Genomic DNA, 24,946 nt, shown 5'->3' with positions numbered 1-24,946 from the left:
AGGATTTTAGCGTAGACTTTTGTGACTTTTTTATTTTAACACCCTTACAAAATGAAGAAATTAAAAAATGAATATAAAAATTCTAGAAAGCTCTTAAAGCATTCAAAAAATGTATAGAAAATATGGAAACATTTTATATTTGGTATGAAGATTGCTTGTTTATAGGTGGACTTTATAAATTTGCAATTGAAATTGAAATTTTTACTTGATTATTTGTAAATGAAACCATTTAATTATTGTTGGATGTTGTGTATTTTACTTTTTGTTCCCATGCTTTTATTTTTATATTGCTAATGTAATCATTATTTAATTTAAGAATTTTAATTAAAGTTTTCTAACAACTTTTTTCTAAAGTGTTCTAAAGATTTTTAAAATTAATAAGTTTGAATTTGTTGTTCTTTTATAAAAAAAAAAAATAAAGGAAATAGAAAATGAACGATATTACCGATTAGTTAGAGTTTATCGAGATGAAAAAATTATTAATGAGATAAGGCAAGCATTGCACAAATATTATTTTACATACATTTTACCAGAAACTGTTACAAGAGAAAATAATATTTATTATAGCAACAAGCAGAAAAACTGTTGCATTTTTAAACGTCATTGCGTTAAATCAATGATTGCATGGAATAAACCTAGCTGTGAATTTAATGGTTTCACTACTAATGAGTAAATGTAACTCGTGCTCCAAAAGGAATTTGGATTTGTCCAAATTGTTTAAAATAATATTTTGTACTATATAGTTTGAAAAACAAAAGTTTATTATTAGACATTTTTTATTTCTGTACTACACTTTTATTTAAATTTATAAATCCAGCTACTGAAATCATTGTACTGTCAAGTAGACCAGTACAGTTACAGGTATAGTTGATGTTAATAGTTGATATTTTTTTAAACGCCCAACAACTCTTTCTATATTGATTCTCACACGAGCAATTTGACGAGATAAATTGATTTCTTTTAAAGCCATTTGAATTTTACTTTTGTAAATGCTGGTATTATTAAGCTCCTCTTGTTGCTAATTCTTCTTCCACTAAAAATTCTCTATCAGCTAAAATACAATCTCCGTAACAAACTTAATCTAAAAAACCTGACTCAATTGTGATCAGTTTGTTTGATGCTCGACCACCCCATCCAGATGACAAAAAACTTACAGCACCAGCTGGTGTTATCCCAATTAAATATTTAATGGTATTACGTGATTTATAGGTAGAGTAGGCTTGAGCCCTAGCTGTTCAGTTATGTGGTCTTTCTATAAATAATTCAGTGCAGTCCATTTTACATACACAATTTTTGAAGTTTGGAAAACAACATGGCAAGTTTGCTCATATAGCAGCTCGTTCAGGCTACACAATTAAATTGCACATACATTGCCTAATTGTTTTATCCATAAGCAAAACATTTTTGATATGACTACTTCACTAATGTTAAGTCTCAAGGCTAAATCTTTATCTTTATGTCCAACACTGTTCCAAAAAAAGGCTTCCCACCCAAACCTTCTGACCCAGAGAAACCCTCTTGAGGGATGATAATATGTACCTAGAGGATCAAAAAAAAATTAAACTCAAAATCAATGATTGGCGTCAGAGAGAGAAAATCGCATTTAAAGTTTATGCTATAAATGAAAAGGTTCAAAGAAAATAAAATCAGTTGTATTAAAAAAAATTTCTGTATTAAGTCAAAGTAAGTCTAGATACATAAAAAACAATGCAATTAAATTCACTGTCAACAAAAAAAGCGAAAAATCATTTTAAATTTTTTTTCTGGAGTTAAGCAAACAAACCCTTTGGAGTTTTGGAGCACAACACAAACCTAAAAGTCGCGTAAAATTCTGGGAAAAGACATGTATATGTTTGTTTATATTTGTATTTTTTAGATTTGAATTTATTTAAAACAAAAAACATAGTTTTTCATGACAAAATGCCTAATAGGGCAAAGACTCATGAAGAAAACCGAAAATGTGCTTTCTTTGTTTCAAAAAGGCTTCTAGAGCACTGACTGACGATATGAAACGCAGATCACAGGTTATTATTCAGAAACAGATTATTTTTCAAGACCCAATTCATCACTTTGCCAGAACTTTACAACTTTAATTCAATCAGTCTAAAAACACTGACGAGAACTTCAACCTGTGATTGCAAGATTTGCTCAACTGCAAGACTATTTGGAAAAACTAAGCTTACTTTTCTTGAAAACTCATACAACCCAGGACCAAACAAGGTTGTAAAAGCTCAAAATACCGTAGAGAAAAGATGTGGAAAATGCTTTTTCAGTCATTGGCCGTGGTTTTGCCCATATAAGTACAAAGAGTACTCTTCATAAGAACTTGGTTGAAGTCACATCAAAGGACAGACTTGCTGCTGAAACAGTTGCAGTGTCATTCATTTCTTCATCTGAAGCATCTCCACATGGAACAATTCGTCTCAAACAAACACAAGGAGGCAGTTCATTTTCAGTCCTTCAAGGTAAATAATGTCTATATGTGAAAAAGATGTCCTTGGTTCTGAAGAATTAGTAAAAGTACAAATGAACACTGGTCTTTCTAACTCTGGAGAGCAGAAACTGGTTTCAACCTTGAATAATGTGTCACAGACCCGCATTGTAGAAAAAAATTTTGAAACTAATTTTCAGCCTTTTGGGTGACAGCTTGCATCTAAATTTACTCACACCGAGGTTCTATTTTCATCAGAAAGCAAATCAGCAGAACCAAAAATAGTTGCACATTGCAATAGTGCAAAGTCTCTTCTAGAAAAAACTCTACTCAAAAAAAATTTCTCAAAACCACCTTGTGAAAGTGGGTATAGATGGGGAAGGAGGTTTTCTCAAAGTCAGTTTGGGTGTTATTGATTTGCAACAAACCCAACAACATGTCACTAAAAGACTTCTGACTTATCAACCTGCAAAAGATTCCAGTGTCAAAAGGCAGCTTTTACTTGCTGTTTGTGAGGAACTTCCAGAAACCTATGAGAATGTGAAAACAATCTTAGAACTCGTCCAAGTGCTCCAAATAAGTTTTTTCTTGTCTTGTGACATGTAATTTGCAAACATTATTTGTGGAATTCTGTCACATGCTAGTTCACACCTTTGTACATGGTGTGACATTGATGCAAAGAATCTTGCAAGCTGTGGAACTTCTCGAACATTTAATTTGTCAAGAAAAACTTTGAAGCTTTTATTGCCACTGGGGGTGATAGCAAAAAAGCAAAAAGATTTAGTAACACTATTCATCTTCCAATTGTCAGTCTTCCTGATGGTTCTCTCCTTATTTATAATAAGGAGATACTAAGTCACTCAAAGACTCTTGGACTAATGTTGACAAGTGGCTTTCTGCACTACACATTCAAATTAAGCCATACCATGGTGGTCAGTTGGCTGGGCCAGAATGCAGAAAGATCCTGAAAAAGATTGACTTACTTCAATAGCTAGCTGAAAGAGAGTCTGCATTTCAAGTTTTTAGCTACGTTGACGCAATGCGAAAATTCAATGCTGTTGTAGAGTCATGTTTTGGCAATGAACTTGACAAAAACTATTCTGAAAAAATCCAAACTTTCAAGGAAACCTACATTGCTCTCAATGGCCATCTTTAACACCGAAAGTTCACACAGTCTTTCACAACATTCAACATTTCATCAACAATGCTCTCTAGGCATCTTTGGTAAACAAGGGACAGAGGCATTACATCATGAGTTTAAGCCATTGGCAAAGATTCAAACGTTTTCCTGGTCATCCTCAATATTCAGAGCACTTGACCAACTGTCTGGTTGATCTTAACAGCAAGCACATGTGAAGTATGAAAACTTATTATTAAATTCAGAATTGTGATCAATTTTTAAGCTTGTCAAAGAAAGAAAAATAGTATTTTCTCATCTTATTTTTAGAACTTTATCACCTTTTCAATCATTTGTGATTGTTTGATGAGTTTGTGTTAGAAAATATATTTTTGAATAATAAAAATTAATAAATTCCATTCATAGTCCTTTAAATTTTAGGCATAAATTTAAAATGCACTTTTCTCTCTCGGACGCCAATCAGTGATTTTGAGTTAAATATTTTTTTGATCCTCTAGGTACATATTATCATCCCTAAAGAGGGTTTCTTTGGGTCAGATGGTTTTGGCGGGAAGCCTTTTTCAGGAACAGTGCCAAGTCTTAACTTCATTAATACAATTAATAAATGGTGTTCTCAGGATATTGTTTTAACATAAGTTTAACACAAGATTTAACTTGCAAAATCCATTCAAACAAAGCTGGTTTGCTAATTCCAGTTAAAAAGTTTAATGCTTTTTCTTTAATATTAATATAGTCAATAATCTTTTCCTTCGTAAACTTTAATTTTCTTTGCCATTTTTGTAACTTTTGTTTCAATTTTTGTATTTGAAACATATTTTTTCTCAAAATTCGTGTTAGTTGTTTTCTTTTGTTACAAATACTTCAGTTTTTGTGCCTAAAATTAAAAATATGCAAATAATACTTTATGCTAATACTTTATAATACTAATAATACTTTATACTAATATGCGAATAATACTACTAATAAATTCTTCGAAAATTTATTTTTTTTAAAAAAGAAATATTTTAAAAGTTAATCAACACACAAACTATATATTAGTGACATCAATTAAGATAAATTTAATTTACAAATGTTTTGTACTTGTACCTATTTCAACAGCTCTTTGGGTTATCTCGTTTTCTGAAGGACAATTTAAACAGTCCTCTTTAATAAACTCATTAGTTTCTGTCTTGTTAAATGATCCAACCTCGTGAATCGGTAATATAATCTCATTACTAGAAAGAGTTTGCTGCCTTTTTTTTTGATCGTTCGATCGTTCTAAAGAAGCTTGAACTTGTTTTTCATGTGTATTTTTAAAAGAAAACACAGTTGGAACATAATCTAATAAATTTTTTAAAGTTTAAGTACTAATTCCTGAATTTCTTTGGAACCAGTTCTACATGCTAACAGTTTTTAGAATCTACAAACTTTTAATTATTTAGTTTCTTATTTTCTAGGATTTAAAAATTTACTCAAATTTTTCGTACAATATAGCAGGAGAGAATTAGCAAAAATTAGGGTCGAACCCAAACAAAAATGATATAAAGCAAAAATTTTGTATACAGTCTTTAGATGAACATAAAAAAATGCCCCGTTGATCGCGCTACGGGAACATCCCTTTTGGGGCAGTTTAGGGTAAAAAAATGGTCAATTTTGACATAACTAAAATATCATAAACTATATATCGTTGGATAGAAAATTTTATGGTGATCAATATTTTTGTAAAAACTATGAATAAAAACAATTATTTTTCAAGTTATTTACATTTTAAAAGTGTAAAAGCGTTAAAATACTACTTTTTGTTTGTTTTGAAAGCAAAAGTTTTACTTTTCTATTCAAAATATTAGTCCCTTTTTAATCGAAAATAAATTAAGGAATCATACATTATTATTGTATAAGTATTCTTATTTCCTCTAACACTTTTACATAAGTAGTACTTAAATTTAAAATACATTTACTTCATTTAAGCAAAGAAAAGTTAAAAATATTTGTTACAAATTTAATCAACCATTTGTAAAAAGGGTAAACTTTTCAGACATATAGTTTATATAATATATTATTGATCGCTATTGCAATTTATTTATTTTGGTTGCCGTATTTAAGGCCAATGCATATTTTGAAACCCTATATAGGCTCAGAATAGGCAAAAAGCAATCTGATTCGCTGATTTTGATTTTATTGATTAAATTACGCTCAAAAGCCTCTCTTTCAAAATTAGCGAATCGGATTGCCCATAAATCTGCCTATTCTGAGCCTGTATAGGGTTTCAAAATATGCTGACCGGATTAAGTATATTTTACAGAATGGTCATTAAAACTCAAAATATAATTTTTGCAAACTAAAAAAATTATTTTTCGAAAATACTCAGTTGTTTTAATGTATAATATATACAGGATATAATTTTTTAAATACAAGATTTTGTCGTTTAAATTTTTTTAAATAAATTTTATAAATACTTAGTAAAAAAACATATCGTAGTAACTGTACAATGCGAAATAATGTTTTTATAAAGATGTCTGGCTATGAAAATAGCTCTTTAACAAAAGACAGTTTAAGATATTTTTTGAAATTATACTTTTATTTTATTTGAATTTTATTTAAAAAGTAATTCATAAGTATAACAAACTTTTTAAAAACTTGTTTACTATCTATAGACTCTATGTGAAAAGCTAAACTGTTTAGGCTTTATCTACCATTTTGCATGGCAACTTCTTCTGACTATTCTCTTATAACCTTTTTTAGTACTTTTTTTTTAACCTAAGTATAGAGACAAAATCTTTTAATGCTTAAACAAGGTTCAAACTATAGAAAAATATTATTATTACTTGCTTGCACAATCGTGTAATTAAAAAAGGTATATTAAAAACATGTCTTGTTATACATAGTGCAACAATAAAATTAAAGTTTGTTATTAACCATTAAGTGTTTTGTTGATATTTTATGACATTCTTTTTGTTAAAAAACCACAGGAATAAAAAACTTTTGTAAAGTATCCATTCCACGATTTCATGTTTCATAACATTCAAAGAAAAATCAGTTACAGCTTTAATTAAAACACTAAATAAACAATTTGTTACTTTATGTGGTTAATCGTAGTTCCTACTATGACTCACAAGATTCTCATAAAGGATTAACACATGGCTACAATAAAGTTTATACTTATCAAATCTAAAATTTGGATATAGACATTCGAAATTTTTGCCACAAAATCTTGATTATCAAAGAAAACCAAGGAACAAATACTAATTTTTATTGATACAATTATAAACAGCTTCTTTTTGTCATAAATTTGTCTTTCTTTCTTCTATCCAAAGGATACCGTGATATCAAAAATTTTACGCAATTGTTATAATGTTTGGTCACCTACCTTTAAAGGAAATGAAATTTTTTTTTAATGGACTAACTTTTTTTTTTTGAAATGCTATATAACTTGTGAATTAAGCGGCATTTAATAAATTTAATATAACTTGTGAATTAATAAAATTTAGTAAATTTGATACAATACAAATTTAGCAGAGTGCATGTAAACAGGGAAGTCCGTATTTTATTTTCCATATTTATAACTTTTTCTCTCCTAATTTATAATTAAAAACGTAAGTCATTAAATAATACGCAGTCTAGTGTAATATATGGGATATCCATTGATATATTTTGATATATACTTGTTGATACTAACTAATTTTACCTCCTGGTGATAGTTAAACAATAAAACTTGATAAAAATTTTACTCAGGGTATATGTTAAAAAGGAAGTCCAAGATTTGTTTTAACTGAAGTAATCATTTTGATTGTTTTTAAACTAATAAAAGAAAAAATTTAAGTTTTAAAAAGTATTAAAAATTTTTAAAAATAAAAGTTTTATATAACGAATTAAAATTCAATTCAAGTTTATAGTTAAGTTAGTAAACTCAAATGTTAGTCCACCAAAATATTGTAATTATTAGTTTTTAATAATCGCAAAATTATGAAACCGAAATATTACTATGCTATACAATTTTAGTTTTTTTCCAACCGTCTCAGATAACTAACCGTGCATAATTTGTTTAGTTTTAGCCGTAGTTTGGTTTTAATAGTTACATATAGTAAAACTTTTTTCAACAATATAATCAAGTTGAAAAACTTTTATTTAATTTTTTTGGGTACGTCTAACGACTTAGCAGACATAACCTATACACACCCCTGATTTGTTGCTATCCAATCCCATTAAAGCCAAGCATCTGCCTAATATGACGACCTGCAAACCAAAGCTTCGTAATAAACTCAAAGAATTTAATTCAGAGTTTCCTGTAGTAAACAAAGATCTTCTTTCTTTAAGAAATTCTGAAATGGAACCTTTTATTGCTATGCAAAGAGAAAATGAAGACTATATTGTTTTTAAGTAGGAGTTTAAACACCTTTTTTTTTATGTTTTATTTTGTTTATAAAACAATAATTCTTGACAAATAATTTTTAATTGAATATGGTTTTTTTAGTTATATTTAGTTTATATATGTTATGACTTTACAGGTCAATGGAAAACGGTAACTGTTTTTACAACTCTGCAGCTTCATTGATAAATTCACCAGATAAAATACATGAAATTCTTCGACTATTAACTTCTGTTGAGTTGTTCAAGAAAGCAACCTCTTATTCAAGATACACAATAATCTTAAACCAAGTGGAATCTAAAAGTTTTTCTTCACTCTCAAGTGTTTCCATGACATGTGTTTCATTTGAGTCTTCTGATTCTTTTACAGAATTAAATGATATAAATATTTCTTAACTTATAAAAAAAGAAGTCTATAACAATTGCAGAAACAATATATTTGCTTCTTTTCTTTTTTTTAACTGCATTATCTACAGTGTTAAACAAACAAATTCGGGGTATTTATCCTGACTTTAGACTTAAAAAGTATAAAAAGTTTTTTAATGTAAGTATATACCTCCGTAGTAATCATGAAACAAATAAAGAAAATCTGAGTATTTTATGGTGTAACACAGATTATCGCTCAATTTGCAAGGATAAGGTTATGAGGTCACCAAATCAATTTGTCCCTATTGCGAAATGAGAAGTTCTATGCTCAAAGAAATTTGTCAAAAGCGATTTAAAAAGAGGATCGTGTTCAGTTTTGCCAAGTGTTCTATCACGTTCTTCTGAAACCACTAAGGTTCTTAATTTCTTTTTTCAACCTGCTAAAAATCTTTTTTTTTTTTAAACAAATATAATGTTATTTGTGAAGACTTTCTACGTTTATTGAATGTAAATCTGGTAAAACTGGCCTTAGACTTGCGCAAAGCATAATTTCTGCTGTTGATGATTATGGTCTTGATATCTAAAAATGTAGATGTCAAAGATATAATGGTGCTGGGGCAACACCTGCTTAATTAAAAGGTATTTCATCTAGAATTAAATTTATCAGTTCAAAGGCAATTTTTGTTCACTGAGCATGCCATAAACTTAATTTAATTTTTAGTAAATCATGGTATGATCAGAGTGTTATAAATGTTCTTGATCAAATCAAAGATATATCATATTTTTTTAATTTATCGCCTAAACATGCCAGCTGTCTCAATAAATTCATTTTTCCTGGTCAAGCAAAAATAGTTGATACATGTTAAACTAGATAGGTTCAGAAACTTAGAGGTATGGATGTTTTTTTTGATAACTACATATCCGTTTTTCATTCAACGGAAAAAATGGCATACAAAGAAGATAAGAGTTATAATATTGATACTTTTTCAAAAGCTTGATGTTTTTTAAATCTTATGAAGAACTTATTTTTTATTGTAAGTTTACTTTTAACAAAACAAACAATTGACTATTTCTACGCCATCACTGTTGTTCTCTCATATAAAGCGTTTGATACATCACAACAGTTTAATGAGATAAATTGTTTAAAAATTCAAATTTTAGATTTTAAAAAAATATTGGTGTCTATCATGACGAAAGGTACTTAACTGCTCTTGATCTAGCTTAAACACTTGATGTTTCAGAAGATAAACCAACGCGTTGTGGCATACAAATTTATAAAGGTAATTATCGCTCTGATTATTTAATATTTCAGATTATTTCAAATATTCCATCGCATCTGTTCTTCTAGATCATTTAATAAATGCATTAGAAGATAGTTTTGATAAAGGGGAAATGATTATATACAAATGTTTATTTGGTATTCCTGCAACTGTTGTAAAAAAATAAAGAAAAATATTTTTGGAAGTTAGATTTTATGGAATTTTTGCATTTTTATATATTCAATATGCCTCATTCTACATCGATTCATGCTGAATTAGATTTGTGGGAAACATTTTGGAACAATCAATCTGTGATCCCATCCACTATTACAGAGACTTTAAAGTTTATTGATTGGTTTCCCAAACATTAGTATAGGTTTTTTAGTAATGGGAAAAATTCCAGTTACAACATGTGAATGCGAGAGGAGCATTTCTGTTATACACAGACTGAAACTTACATGCAAAGCCGCATGACAAAGTCAAGGTTTAATTATTTGGCTATGATGTCTATTCATCTAAAAAATTATTCCTGATTTAGAAAGAGCTTTAAATAAATTTTCTTAGGGGAACAACGCTTAGAGTTGGTATATACCTAATATTAATTTGTTAATTTTTTTTTGTTTATTGACTATATTCGTGTATTTTGTTTCATATTTAAGTTTATCTTTAGTGAAGTTAGTTTAGCGAAAATTAGAAAAACCAACATAAAAAATTAAAAAAAAATTTAAAAAAATTTGGCATAACTGCCTATCGAGAAAAAGAAAAAATCTAGAAATGGAGAGCGAGCCTAAAGCAAAAATATTATTACTTTACATAAACTGCCTATCAAGAAAAGGAAAGAATCCAGAAATGAAGGACTAACCTTAGGCCACATGTTTACAGATGGAGTGCAAAGTCCTATGGCTTAATTTCTCGTTGGTTTTCACTTCGTTAAATAAGTTAGACAAGTAAAAAATGTCTAATTTATTAACAGAATAACCAAGACAATATTTTTATAAGTTTTGTTTTATATGGGTAACTGAGAACAATTGTTTTTCAATGGAATGGCCAAATATCAAACAATATATCGAGTACTCGACATATCGATAATATATATATATATATATATATATATATATATATATATATATATATATATATATATATATATATATATATATATATATCGATAAATAAATATTTATCACAAAAAATTGTTTTATATGAAAGATTTAATTTTATCAAAAATTTTAGCCGGTTTTTTACTGCTTCTGCAAAAACATTTATTTATTTAAAAGTTGATTTTTAGGTCAATAAAATTTAGCAATAAATCAATTTTTGCAAATAAAAACTTTTTAAAAACAGTTTTATTTTAACAAATCTTAAATCTATATATTTTTAAGCAAACAAGTAAAATTAAAAGCGAATTTTTAAAACCCAATGCCTTTATATGTTATTATAACACAAATTTTGCAATCAATTTTTTTTTTTTATATTACTATTTATTTTATTAACATACGGCTGTATGCGTGTGTCTAAAAAAACTAAAAAGAATCAGTAAGAGGCTGGTCTCGAACCACAGACATTCCGTTTACGAAGTCGTTCGTAAATGGTTTGAGACGGATTGTCCATAAATCACGTAATGCAAACTTTCACAATACACAAAACAAAAAAGATCAACAGTTTTCCCTGAAGAGTCTGACAGCAATCTTTTTTAAAAAAACGCTTTAGTATTAAAAGGTTTCAAGATGTAAAAGAACAACAACAACAAAAAAAGTTGAGTATGCTGTATCTCAAACAAGACTTGAAAAATAGGTTTTATACTGTCATTGTTTAACGATAGTGTTAAACCAATGAAAAATATACTAATGGAAGACCATTTGATGTTAAAATTAGTAAAAATTTAACAAGGATTTTTAAACAAAGACTTGGGTTTTGGGATTTGGGTTTTTTGAGTAACAAGAATATTTAGAACTTCGCTTCCAATTACTGCTGAAAATTTTAAGTTTTTAATTTTTCAGCTGGAAAAGTATGTTTTGAGGAGAAATTTGCCTACAAGCAAGGATGAAATCCTATCGGTTCTTATAGATTCCACGACTCTAGACTCTAGAGTCAAAAAATTGAAATTCTTTGGACTCCGGACTCCGGAATTTTCTTATATTTATAATTTTTTGATTCAATTAACCAAAGATTTTAGAGATGAAGCAGTCCTTTCAATTACAGCGTAATTGAAACTATATAGCTTTAACTACGCAGTAAAAAATCTTATTATTGATTTCATTTTTTTTTTGCTCAAAAATAACTATTTCTTTTAGTTTAAAGGATTTGTTAACTTCATGTTTACATGAGGTAGTGGTGTAGTGGTAGACCTCTTGCCTTGTTACCTAGAAGTCCCAAGTTCGATTGCCGCCTTCAATTTGTTCGATTACCGCGCTCAACTTCTTCACGCTTCGGCCATAACCTATTTTATATTTTTGCCGAAATTAGATAATTAGTTAAATAACTCACAAAAAATAATTTTGATAATTTAATTCCGTATTTAAACCAAAAAGTCGTAATGCGTTTTTATTTAATATAAAAGATAAATTATATCAACTCAAAAAATTTAACGAATTTTATTCTAACGACTTGCTCATGCATATTTAACCCACGTCACTTGCTACACTTGTAAATTGATACTTCCTCACGGTGTTTAAAAAGACTTAATAGCTAAGAAAATGACTTGTTATGATTTAAAAATACAACATTTATCATAGTATATAACTAACCGGAATCCGGATCTTGCATATACAGAGTTAGATCATGCACATTAAGCACCAAGCAAAAATGACGAAACTTTTTCATAAAACAGAGGTACCAAAAACATTCCTTCTAATTCATAATAAAATCATTTTTTTAGTAATGTAGTGGGATAGAGCCTAAACGTTATAACATCATTGATAAGAGAGGCACCACTCAGATAATCAAAAAAAATATCCGTTACTTCAAAACTTAAAAAAAAGTTAAAACCTTTGGCTAAGGTATTAAAAAGAACTTGAAGTTTCAAAAAATATTTTACCGAATTCGCGTCAAAATTTTTCAGCATTTCCATCAAACGAGTTTTTCAGGATTTCCATCAAACGAGTTACAATTTTTTACTAAAGAAAAACAATTGTTAGAGAGACTAATCTGCAATTACTTCATTAATACTTGAAATATCTATACACACTTAAAAAAAAAGTAGAAATTTCTACCTTATGGTATAAAATGTGAATATATGATAAACCCTTATATACCCGTTATATTAAAAACAATGATTTGTCATGCAATTTTTTACTTTAAAGGTACGATTTTATAAATTTTGATTTTAAAATTTTAAATTCAGTTTAAAACAGAGTAGAACTCAACTTTAGCCACTTTTTTGCAATCTAAACTAAATAACTTTGAAACCTAGCAGGGTTAGTTAAGTACCTCTGCTTTCTTTTATTTTTTACTAAATTAATCAATAATCTTTTACTGGTTCAAAAATAGGTAACTGTTGGCTAAACAATTTGTATTAATAAACTTATAGAAGTTAATAAGGGTTCGTCAATATACTGATATAAAATCAGAACAATCCCGGGGTACCAACAATTTTTAAAACGGGTGGGACTTGAATAAAAATACGGACTCTAGATAAAAATAGGGACTCCTTGTTACCAGACACCGACTTTGCATCCCTGTTAACAAGATTTCGCAAAAAAAATTTTAACTGTGTTATAATAATTAATTGCATGGAAATATTCATTGAAAGAAGTTTTAACATTCATATTCGAGCCCAAACTTGATTAAACTATAAAAACAACAACACTGTTAAACCAGCAAGTGGTGTAAGTATTTTATCGCCTGGATGGGGTGGTAGAGTGTCAGATAAAGAAATTACTATTAAACCTGCACTTTTAGAAAAAATAACCCATGACGATTATGAATTCGTTGATAGAGGATTCCTACTTATTGATGAATTTGCAACACAGAGAGGAATTTTAAAATTACCTAAATTTACCAAAGGAAAATAGTAGATTTGTTTTATTGAAGTCAATGAATCATGTCAAATTGTTCATGTGATGTTGCATTTTGAGAGGGTAATTAGTTGGTTAAGAAAATTTCGTATTCTGGAGAGCATTATTCCATTAACTCAAGTTGATTTACTTGATTATGTAATGATAATAATAACTTCATTAGTAAATATTAACAGTAGTGTTGTTCCGCCAAGCTCATAAGAAGGAACACTAAACAATATTTTTTTTCTCACTAAATTTTTTTTATTTAAAAAAAAAATTTTTTTTTCTCTGAAAAATGGTAATAAAATGTCACTGCCATAATATCATTGTTATGTCTCCAGTGCCGGCTGGTGGCGTGTGCGAAGTTTGCAATCCACACATGCGGAAAATTTCTAGGGGCGGAAATTTTATGATCAACAGTAAATAAATAATTGGAAATAAATACGTGGCTCTAATAATATATGATTACTAGCTGTCCTGACCCATAAAATACGGGTCTTCACCAAACCAACCATTTCTATACTTACCTTTTCCACACCGATCATTTCCATACTTAGGGCAAAGGTGCCTATGATGGCATACTTAACTTTGAAGCTTCATTAATTAGTATCCTGAAGTACTAAGAATAAAAGTTTCGATAAGGATACATTCTTTTTTACATGTAGAACAATAATAACCGTAGGAGTTTTGATCAGTTTAATTTTTTATTAGTTATTTTTATTTTTTTTTTAAATGCACAAGTTTGCCATCATAGGCAACTACTGCTCCTATAATGGCGTAGGATAGCATGGGGCTGGTTAGCATCAAGGGCAACTTGACGATTTCATTTGCCTCAGAGTCTTTCCTTAACATATTTATTAGTGAAAAAAAAATTCCTTTTTGCTTCACTAACAAGTACGTTTTTTTATGAAAAAAAAAGGTTTTCTTTGCTCGTCAATATTGCAACACACCTAACTTGTCAGTATGCCATCATAGGAAGAAGTCATCATTTTTATTTAAACTAGCAATGTCTGATTTGTTCAAAAGATAAAATTAAAATAAGTATTCCACTAAATGCACAAAACTTAGAAATAAAATGCATGAAAACTTCATTTCTGCGCAGTTAATAAAAAATTACTTAATATTTTTAAAATATCTTAAATATTTAAAGGGATTAAAAACATAACAGCATATCCCAAAATCAATTTTTATTGATTATAAAAGCAATACTTGTGACATTTTTCGGAATGTTTCAGTACTGAATCTATTGCTGCTAAAGTGGATACTTTAGAATTCATATGTGATATTGTTATTTGGCATGATGTATTGAAGGAAATAATCAACACAAACAAAATTATGCAGTCAAGTTCATCAAACGTCAAAATTTCTATAAAAGCATTAAAATCCACTTTAGTTTTTTTGGAATTCAGTCACAATTAGACCAAATTTGATGAGCACAAATTTTGACAACAACTTAACTTCCGACATATGATATTGCCGACCTGTAAAGTGAGAGAGACAGGAAAAAAAACGTCTATTAACAATTTTTTTTTCTATTTTTGATTTTTGTTTTGAAGTGCCCCAAAAACACTTAACGGCTTTGTTACAGAGCACCGCAGAAGAGCATTTAAACAGGTTCACTTTTCCTTCCTTACAGATAGTGCAATAGATACCAGAGCTTGCTTCGAACCCTGGATTTCTTGCTTCTAAAGCAAGCACTCTAACCACTGCACCACTACTGCTCGTTGAGTTCCTGTTTTGGATTCCAGATCAAAGTTCAAGAAAAATTTTTACAATATACTTTTCAATGGTTTCATTAAATCTATCAATAAGCGTTTTGAAGACGTTCGAACAAGCATGTCTTCCTTTCAATTCTTACTTAAAATTCCGAATATTTCAAACATGAGTGAAATATGATTGAGAGAAAATTGTAGTTTGTTAGAAGAAATTTTAACCTACGAAGACGAAAAGGATATTTCTGGTAAAGAATTGGTGACTGAACTTTGTTTGTTGTCACAAAAATCTAATGAAAAAATATATTAACAATTATAATCACTCGTGATCTTGAAAAAATATTCCGCAATACCTGTATAGCAATGAAAATCTTGCTAACAGTCACTGTCTTTCAAGGTGAGAGATCTTCTTCGAAACTAAAGTTGATCAAAAACTAGTTACGATTAAACATCAATCAAGAAAAACTGAACGGACTTTCGATTATTTCTATTGAGACCAAAACAACAAACAAATTGAAATGAATGAACAAAGAGTGCCACTTCCAAAGGAACAAAAATTGTTTATTTTATGTTTCTATAAAGTTTCAAATTTTCAATAATTTTATTTCAAACTATAAAATTTGATTATACTTTTCTTCTTTTATGTATAAAGATGTAGTCAATTGTAGATGAATTTAATGATAAATACCAAAGTTAATATAAGTTTTTTTTAAACTTAAAAAAAACTTATATTAACTTAATATAAGTTTTTTTTAAACTTATAAAAACGGTTTATTCTTTAATTAGAGTGACTGTTTCTTTATTAAGATTTCAAGAGAAATTTTTTTTTATTTTTGTTTCCGGCTTTTTGTATGAATATAATACCTTACTCGCCTTAGTTTAATAGACCATTTTAAATAGTTGATTTTTAATATAAACGCATAAAATTTATAAACTGATATTGAAACACAAGCGCTTCAAAGTCTATTTATTCTTAATTAAACATGTATATTACATATTCAAAAATAGTATATTACCTGTTGTGCAATTACATATATGCTAGGGATTCCTAATGCGGATTTTGGAATTTCGGAATTCCGAAATTCATTTGTTTTTATTATTTTTGAACTTCCGGAAAGGATATATATCGAATTCCGAATAATTCGGTTTTTTTATTGTCTTTTTTTTGGAGTTCAAATTTTTTGTTGTTGTGCTGAAGATCGAAAAACGAAAAACTGCGTTTTACAAATGTTAACGTTCATGGATCAGGAGATCATGTTTGGAATTTGTCTCGTATTAATGGCCAATTTGCGGCTGAGGGTTGTGTTTTTAGAAAAGAAACTTGAGATTTGCCAATTATGTATTCACAATGATATTTTGTGCATTGTGACTGTGCATTGTGACTATAGTGAATATATTCTATAAAGAGAAAACTGAAGTAGAGGAAGAGGAATATAATAGTAAAAGTGACCTAAATCTTGAATCCGATGAAGAAAATCTAACTGATAACAAAGATAGTTAAAATAGAATGCGGGTAGAAATCGGAAATGAAACTGATGTCATAAAAACCACCGAAAATTTTCATCTACGAGCAAAGAATACTAAAGTTCAAAAAGTTGTTAAAATATTTTGTCGTTTGTCTTTGAAAAATGAAATGCTTCAAAAATACGCGAAGCAAGATTTAGGTGAGGAAAACAAAATTGGCCTTGCATTGAAAAAAGAGCTAAAAACCCTAATTAACCAAAGAAAAACTATTTTATCTCATGTTATACAGTATCGGCATAAAGGAGATAAAAGGAAAAAAATTCATAACAGTATTTCTATTTATTCCAAAACGGAAACAAAAAACTTTATTCTAACTGTAGCCCAACGTCTTAATGTTGAAACCTCTCCGGAAGTTAATTCAACGATTTCTGAGTCTGATCCTTATATAGAATCTAAACATGAACCTAACAAAAGTAAAACTAAACCCTCCTGGGCAAAATAGCTAAAGCAAAAAATCCAGCAGCTACTTTTACACTCGAGAACAAGAACTTTAAAAAACCATCAATTCAATCAGCAATACGAAATGAAATTAAATTTTGGGACGAAAGTGGGTTGCGTGGACCACTTTTGGAAAATATTAAAGATAATCTGCTGTATATTTTTCCAAAAAATGTTGAAACAGAGAAAGCTATTTCCGCCGCTTGCAGATTTTCAACAAAAATCAGGTCAAGATATTGGATGCCATGTATATTACATATAAAAAATTGACCAAAAATCAGGTCAATGCAAAGAAGCTTTTTTAAAAATCAGAATTTAAAAAAAATGTTTTTATACTTAATTTTATTTTTCTCGTTGAATTTGTTTTGTTTATTTTACTTTTTTTAATTGAATTTGTTTTATTTTATTGAGAATAAAATTTAATTTTAATTAATTTGAAATACTTTGAAACAGTTTTTTTCTACCGATTTTTTTTCTGCAATTTCATTTCATGTGATTCCAAAAACTCCGGAAATCATTTTTCGATAAAAATTGGATTCACTAATATTTTCTGTCGTCGAATCCTTTGCTTGGTTATGGGTTTGTTTTAACTATTGCAAAGACATTTAGACAATAGATTATTCCTTGAGGAATTAGATGAAAAAGAGCTACAACTACCTACATATAATTTTTTGTTTACTTTTAATTATTAAGTGGAGATAACTTTGAGTAAAAAAACTTTTTTTTTTGGCTTGAACATTTTGTAAAAGTGCGAGCTCTTTTGATCAATATTCATATCCAAATTAAGGACGTTTTTAAACTTTATTTAAAATATTTTGGAGCAAACCAAGAGATAAATATATATTTTTCAAGAAATTTTTCTAAAGTACAAGCAGAAGAAGTTGCATGAGACAAAAATAAATTTACATTTATTTCGTTTTATTTAAAAGTAATTGATTTTGTATCTTGAGATAATAAGAAATTAAGAGAAAAAGATAGTGAAATGATACACAATATTTGTTTTGATGATTCCTGCTTTTCTAGATTTCTGAACATAAATTCGTCACTATATAGTCAATAGCAGAGACGGAGGTTGGGTAATCCAAGTGGATTTGTTGATGATTGGATATATATATGTCTGAAACATATCATCGAAAAAGAATTTAGTTATCGAATGTTTATGGTATGTGTAGGTCCTAATTCAGAAAATAAAAAAGGAAGTGTCAAAAAATTTATTTATACTTCATTATATTTATGTGTATTGCTGTGATATCAATTTTTTAAATTTAAAGTTAAAAAGTTTTTATTTAAAATTATTGCAAATCAAAATTATTTATTTAAGAAATTTGCGAATTACGTCAAAGAATTCGTTGCTTATATTTTAGCAGCTTTGAAGACATTGAAACACAGCCGCTCAAATTTTATTTATTTTTAATTATTAATATATATTACATATTCAAAAATAGTATATTACCTGTTGTGCAATTACATATATGCTGTCGTCGATTTCTTGCAGCGCATGATGGATAGCATTTACATTTTCCACAAGGGTTCAATGTTAAACTGCAGCTAAGAGAACATTTTGGCTGAAAAAAATAAAAAAAACTCGTGTGATTTTGTCACACACATGATATAACATGAATAAAAGATTAAGCAAAAATTAGGCAGCAAGAAAATTGCGAGTTAAATGAAACATAAATCAAACATTTAAATGTATTTTTATTTAAAAGTTAATTTTTCATTCTGAAATAGAGTCATTTACATACACGAAACAAATTATCCACCACATCACACATATATTTTAAACAAAAAACTGAAAAGTAATATATGCTTTGAATTATACTACTTCCACAGTATATCCAATACTCCATTGTTTTTCATATATAACAGCAATTCAATCATTCACTTTACAAGGTAGGCAATGTCTTCCCCATATTGATTACTATCTTCATTGTCCCCTGTCTGATTACAGTCATCGTTCTCGCCATAAACTTCTTTTTTATTGCTAATCTGACTATTTTCATCATTTTCTGTTGTCGGTTCCACCAGCATACTACTTTAGTTTTACATCTTTTTAACAATAGGTAAACACAAAATTACAGTTTTCACTGAAATTTTAATTTCACATTTGCAAAAGATCTGTTTAATAGTCAGAAACATTATCTAGTTTGTAAAAGTTTTAATAGCAACAATGCTTACCTTGAAAATAAAGATCTTATCTGTTGTTAAATATTGACCAGGCGGAAGTTCCCTTCTAAGCTGCATCTACACGTGCTCAGGGCTCATTTTGATACCTGATTCTTATCCACGAATAAAGTAACTATACAACAGTGTTTTCTGTTGATTTGAAAATCTAAAAGAATTTTGAACTGCTAATGCCCAACTTTGCAATACAAAAATGTTTATGCAACGTGGTAGTTTGTCTATTACAGAAACATTGTTTGAGAATAAAGAAATTGGCATATTTAGTTGTGAAATAATTTTCATCTTATGAACAAACGAGCTACAAATTTTATCCAATGATGTTAATGATTTCGGAACTACATGAAGACCGGATAACATGTGTTCTTATCATTTGAACTCAGCAATTGATTTCAAATGATAAGACACAATTTATTTCAATGCAAAATTTTAATGAACATAATTGGTTGATAATTCTTTTCTGTTTTTCCTTTACTTGTTTCGCTTAATTGAATTATCTGTTTTGCTATATGGCAACATCAAGTTAATTGAGGTTCGAATTTTAGGGTTTCCATACACAACATGGTTCATTATAATCATATCTCATCAATTTTATATCTCTCTCTTTTCTACATTGTACATTGCTTCAGCTGAAAGATTTCCCTTACAGTAGCCGGCGTTATCAGATTTGGTAAACATCTTCTTGGTATGCGATCGATCAATTCTGAATTTGACTAGAACATCAGTGGCTAACAAAACAATATCACCTATTCCCTGATCATACCTGTACATTGAAATAAAGTAAATACGCTTGAAAAACTTTCCTGCTATTTTGATGAAGACTATATTCACATGTAAACTCATTCCTTTCTTGCCAAAATACTCTCTTTAGCCCTCTCTGTATGAAACCGGAAGAATTTTTTTAAAAAAATCGGGGTCAAATTCATTCTCTGGAGTAGCAGATGTGTTTTTGCTCTTATTATATTTATTTATATATTTTTTTTGACATAGGTTGGTGTTTTCATCGACTTTAGATAAAGCAGTTTCTTGTTTTTTTTGACATAGGTTGGTGTTTTCATCGACTTTAGATAAAGCAGTTTCTTGTTTTAATTGAGCAAAACGCACCATTGCACAATCTGGAAATACTTCATTGTATCGCTTTGACATTGATAAGACGACATGTAGTGGTGATGAAAGCATATTTTGGAGGACTCCATGCAACACCTAAGATATACCGGTGAAAAGCTCATATTTGTTCATCCTTTTCAAGACTTCTTTTAAGCCTATTTGCAATAAGTCCATTCTCTTCCCAAACATTATTATCGTTGGATGACATGACCAAAAAACAATTTTTTAAACAATTATTAGGTGTGTCATTTAATTAATATAATCTAATTCTTACTTTTCACAAAAAATGTTCACAATTTTGAAATACATTGTTGTTATTATTAACATAGAAAATTACAAGTGTGATTAATTTAGTGATAATTTATTAAAAGAGTGGGGAATTAATTAGAAGAGCCATTTCTTTTTTTTTTCAAAGATCTTTGTCTCAAAATCTTGCTGCAGAGTAGTTATGAAGTATGTAATTATAAATTATATATTACAGTAGCGTACATTTAAAAAACATAAATACCTTTTGGTTGATGAGGCGTTTCTTGACATCAAAAATGAATATAGAAAAAGTTGTTTATAATCTTATGTTTTTTAAATGATCCACAAGCTCCATTTGCAAAGCAACAATAACTTGTATCTAAAAATTTTTATTTGTTTTATACTCAACTAAAAATAAGTTCTACTTATGCAACCCTTTTAGCAGCGAAACTTTTTTTTTTACTGCCCAGCGAAAACCGATCGGATTCCCTCGTCTGTGCGTCCCAGAAATTATCTTTTCGTACTAAATCATTTTTCATAAAATTTTAACACTTTACTCCTTAAATTGTAACTTAAAATCTAATAATTACGTTTTTTTTTTAATTATGTTAAGACCAAGTTATATTGACAATTTAGCATGACTATATTTTTTAAAAACTTAGCGCCTCTTCCGTAATGGGTCGTTTTGTAAGTATACTATAACATTTTTATAAAATGTTAGGCCTTAATATATGAATAGGCCTTGGGTATCACTTAACTTTCTTTGCATTTTCAGACTCAATACCTTCTATACTTACAAATCCAATAAGAAAAATTCACCGTTAGATATCACTGGATTAAAAATTGACAAAACTGAATGTTTTTGTACCTTTGAACTATGATAACTATCCAAACCCAAAGTGTCAAGCAACTTTTTAATATTTTTTGGTGAGAGCTTTTGGGTTACGTCTGATATTAACTTCAAACGTTATGTGCTCATTTTTGCCTTGCCAAAAACGAGGATTCAAAAGTGGCAAAAATTAAATTTCTGAAAATTTAAACCCGGATTCCGAGTAAAAAAAACATTTTTGAAAAGTATGATTTTTCTAAAAGGTTTTATCTATATTCTGATCAATAAACAAAAATGCATGCAATTAAAAGGTAGTCACTTCCACTAATTGCCTGATTCTTACAAAAAATAACTCCTCTTTCAAAACTTTAAATAAACTTTTAATATTAATAATTGAAATTGTGCACTTTCAAATTGATATATATATATATATATATATATATATATATATATATATATATATATATATATATATATATATATATATATATATATCAATTTGATATATATATATATATATCAATTTGATATATATATATATATCAAATTGATATATATATATATATATATATATATATATATATATATATATTTTTATATATATATATATATATATATATTTATATATATATATATATATATATATTTATATATATATATATATATATATATATATATATATATATATATATATATATATATATATATTTATATATATATATATAAATTATGTTAGTGTATTCTACAAACAGAGTGCTCAATGTTCTGAAAGAATAGAGCAATAATAAATCAGTAAATTAGTGAAAACAGTTATCTAATTTTACTTCAAGATTCTTCCTGATGAACCTACTGATGGTGAAACACAGTGTTGAAGTAATCAAAAACTAGATAAGTATATTCACTAATTTATATATATATATATATATATATATATATATATATATATATATATATATATATATATATATATATATATATATATATATTGGGGTATAATGGACTCGCAGAAGAACAAAGCCAAAAATCGTTTTAAGCTGTTTTTGTAGTATAATTATTCCAACGGCAAATCAAAATAGAGCTTTTGCGTTGTAAAAGGAAATTTTTTAAATGTAGTTTGAAACCTTTAGAAGCCGTAATCAAAGTGGATTACTGTCTTAAAAAATTTTATGGGTAAGATTTTAATAACTGTTTAAACTGTCAAGATACAATAAACATCACAATCTAAGATAGAATTGGAAAGACTTGCGACTTATATATATATATATATATATATATATTGGGGTATAATATATATATATATATATATATATATATATATATATATATATATATATATATATATATATATATATATATATATATATATATATATATATATATATATATATATATATATATATATATATATATATATATATATATGTATATATATATATATATTTATTTATATATATTTATTTATATATATATATTTATTTATATATATATATATATATATTTGTTTATATATATATATATATTTATTTATATATATATATATATATATATTTATTTATATATATATATTTATATATACTTACTGGTTTTGTAGAAACGAAGAGATTTCCTACTGCTAACTGAGTTGGTGGAGAATCGCTGTTAAAAAATTGACATACAAAAGTCGAATTATTCACAATTTGGATATCTATGGATTTACATCTATCAAAAATGTTGTAGCAAACCGTAATACAATCTATGTAACTCGCGTGTGTTTCCACAAGATTTGCACTATATGTTACTTGTCTATCTTGAAAAACAGTGAATGAGTAGCGAGATGATAACTTTCTTTCTGGATAAAAAAACTGCGCTGTTGTATATGTTAACAAAGAAATCATAAAAAGCAAAGAGACAAGTGACATTTTTTTATTCGTTTTTGTTGAACCTGTACAACATTTGAAATAAAATAATCATTTTAAGATAATATAATTTATATTTTTAAACTTTTTATGTAGTGTATCATTAGTGATACATTACATAAACTTTTATTTTATGTATACATAAAATAAATACACTATAGTGTACCATTTTTTATGGTGTGTGCCATAAGTGGTCAGGCACTAACTTCCCATCATTGAAGTCAGCAGTGGTAAAAAGAATTATTAGCAGCTATCCACCACTGCTTTTTCTTTAAAGTACTGACTAGCTATTGGATAAAGTATTGGCTAGCTAACGGATATGTCTATAATGACCTACCATTAGCCAAACCGCATTTTAGGTTTTACCTTTTGAAACAAAAGAAAATGGCATTCATGAGTTTATATTTAGTTTGCAAAAAAACGTAACAAAATTGTTACAAAACTTATTTAGTTTTACCGAAAAAATACAAAAAAACACTGTTTTGAATCAGATAATTTATTTAAAAATTTATCTCAAAATTTGTTAAGTTTTTAAATTTTAAATGCAACAAAACTCGCATCTTATGTATATCGCATCTTATGTATATCACATTTTATGTATATTATATATATCTCATGTTTTGCCAATGTATAACCTCTACGGCTTCTTAAATTGTATTATTAGGATAAGATACTAAAAGCATTAAAATCAACTAATGAAAAAAATCTCTTTTGAATAAAATTTTAAATAGCAGTAAAATCTGTAGTCGTAAACCATTCTCGACTTCTATCAATTACAATTGATGTTGTAAACATCGATTATTACAGGAAAAACTTTTTAATATTTTCTTACCATTTGTCATTTCTTATATCTCATTTGTTCTTAATTCCATTGACAACGTTAAAAAATCATTCTAATGCAGACATAACTTGTAAATTAAAACCATAGAAATATATTAAAAGTTGAATAAAAACTAAAATCATTAACAATTAATTAAACAGTTGATATCTTACTGAGACTTTTAAAGTTTACGAATGAGTAATATTAAACTCACAGCACGTGACATAAAATAAAACATTGATAGTTTGATTATATTTTAATATAGCGTTTTGCTGCATATATGATACTTTAACAATTTAAATAATATTTGAACCCTCCTAGGTTCAAATATTATTGCATTTTAACCCGAGGAAGTATTGACCTAGGGTACCAAGAGTAAAAAGAAACTTGCAATTTTAATTTTTCAACAAAATTATACATTTTATTATTTTAAATTATACTATATATAGCTATATATATAAATATATATATATATATATATATATATATATATATATATATATATATATATATATATATATATATATATATATATATATATATATATATATATATATATATATATATATATATATATATATATATATATATATATATATATATATATATATATATATATATATATATATATATATATATATATATACAGGAGCGGATC

At 27.6% G+C, this 24,946-nt stretch overlaps 1 protein-coding gene across 3 annotated transcripts in view; it reads right to left on the bottom strand.

Moving 5' to 3' along the window:
- LOC136079548 (uncharacterized) overlaps positions 1-24,383 on the bottom strand; it is a 135,530-nt gene extending 111,147 nt beyond the window's left edge. For 2 of the 3 annotated variants that reach the window (XM_065795379.1, XM_065795380.1), the window contains exons 1-3: positions 24,301-24,383; positions 23,154-23,494; positions 18,664-18,775 (exon numbers count right to left, since the gene is read on the bottom strand). In XM_065795379.1, coding sequence (XP_065651451.1) covers positions 18,664-18,775; positions 23,154-23,494; positions 24,301-24,310 — 463 coding nt within the window. In that variant the 5' untranslated portion in view covers positions 24,311-24,383. Of the gene's footprint in view, positions 1-12,575; positions 12,655-18,663; positions 18,776-23,153; positions 23,495-24,300 lie in introns of those variants that run through there. The other variant, XR_010638019.1, reaches the window with a different exon arrangement.
- Positions 24,384-24,946: the final 563 nt, after the last annotated feature.

The sequence above is a fragment of the Hydra vulgaris genome, chromosome 04 (genome assembly GCF_038396675.1).
Source record: "Hydra vulgaris chromosome 04, alternate assembly HydraT2T_AEP".
NCBI lineage: Eukaryota > Metazoa > Cnidaria > Hydrozoa > Anthoathecata > Hydridae > Hydra > Hydra vulgaris.
Note: the sequence above shows the minus strand (reverse complement) of the source record. Positions and strands in the feature narration are given on the sequence as shown.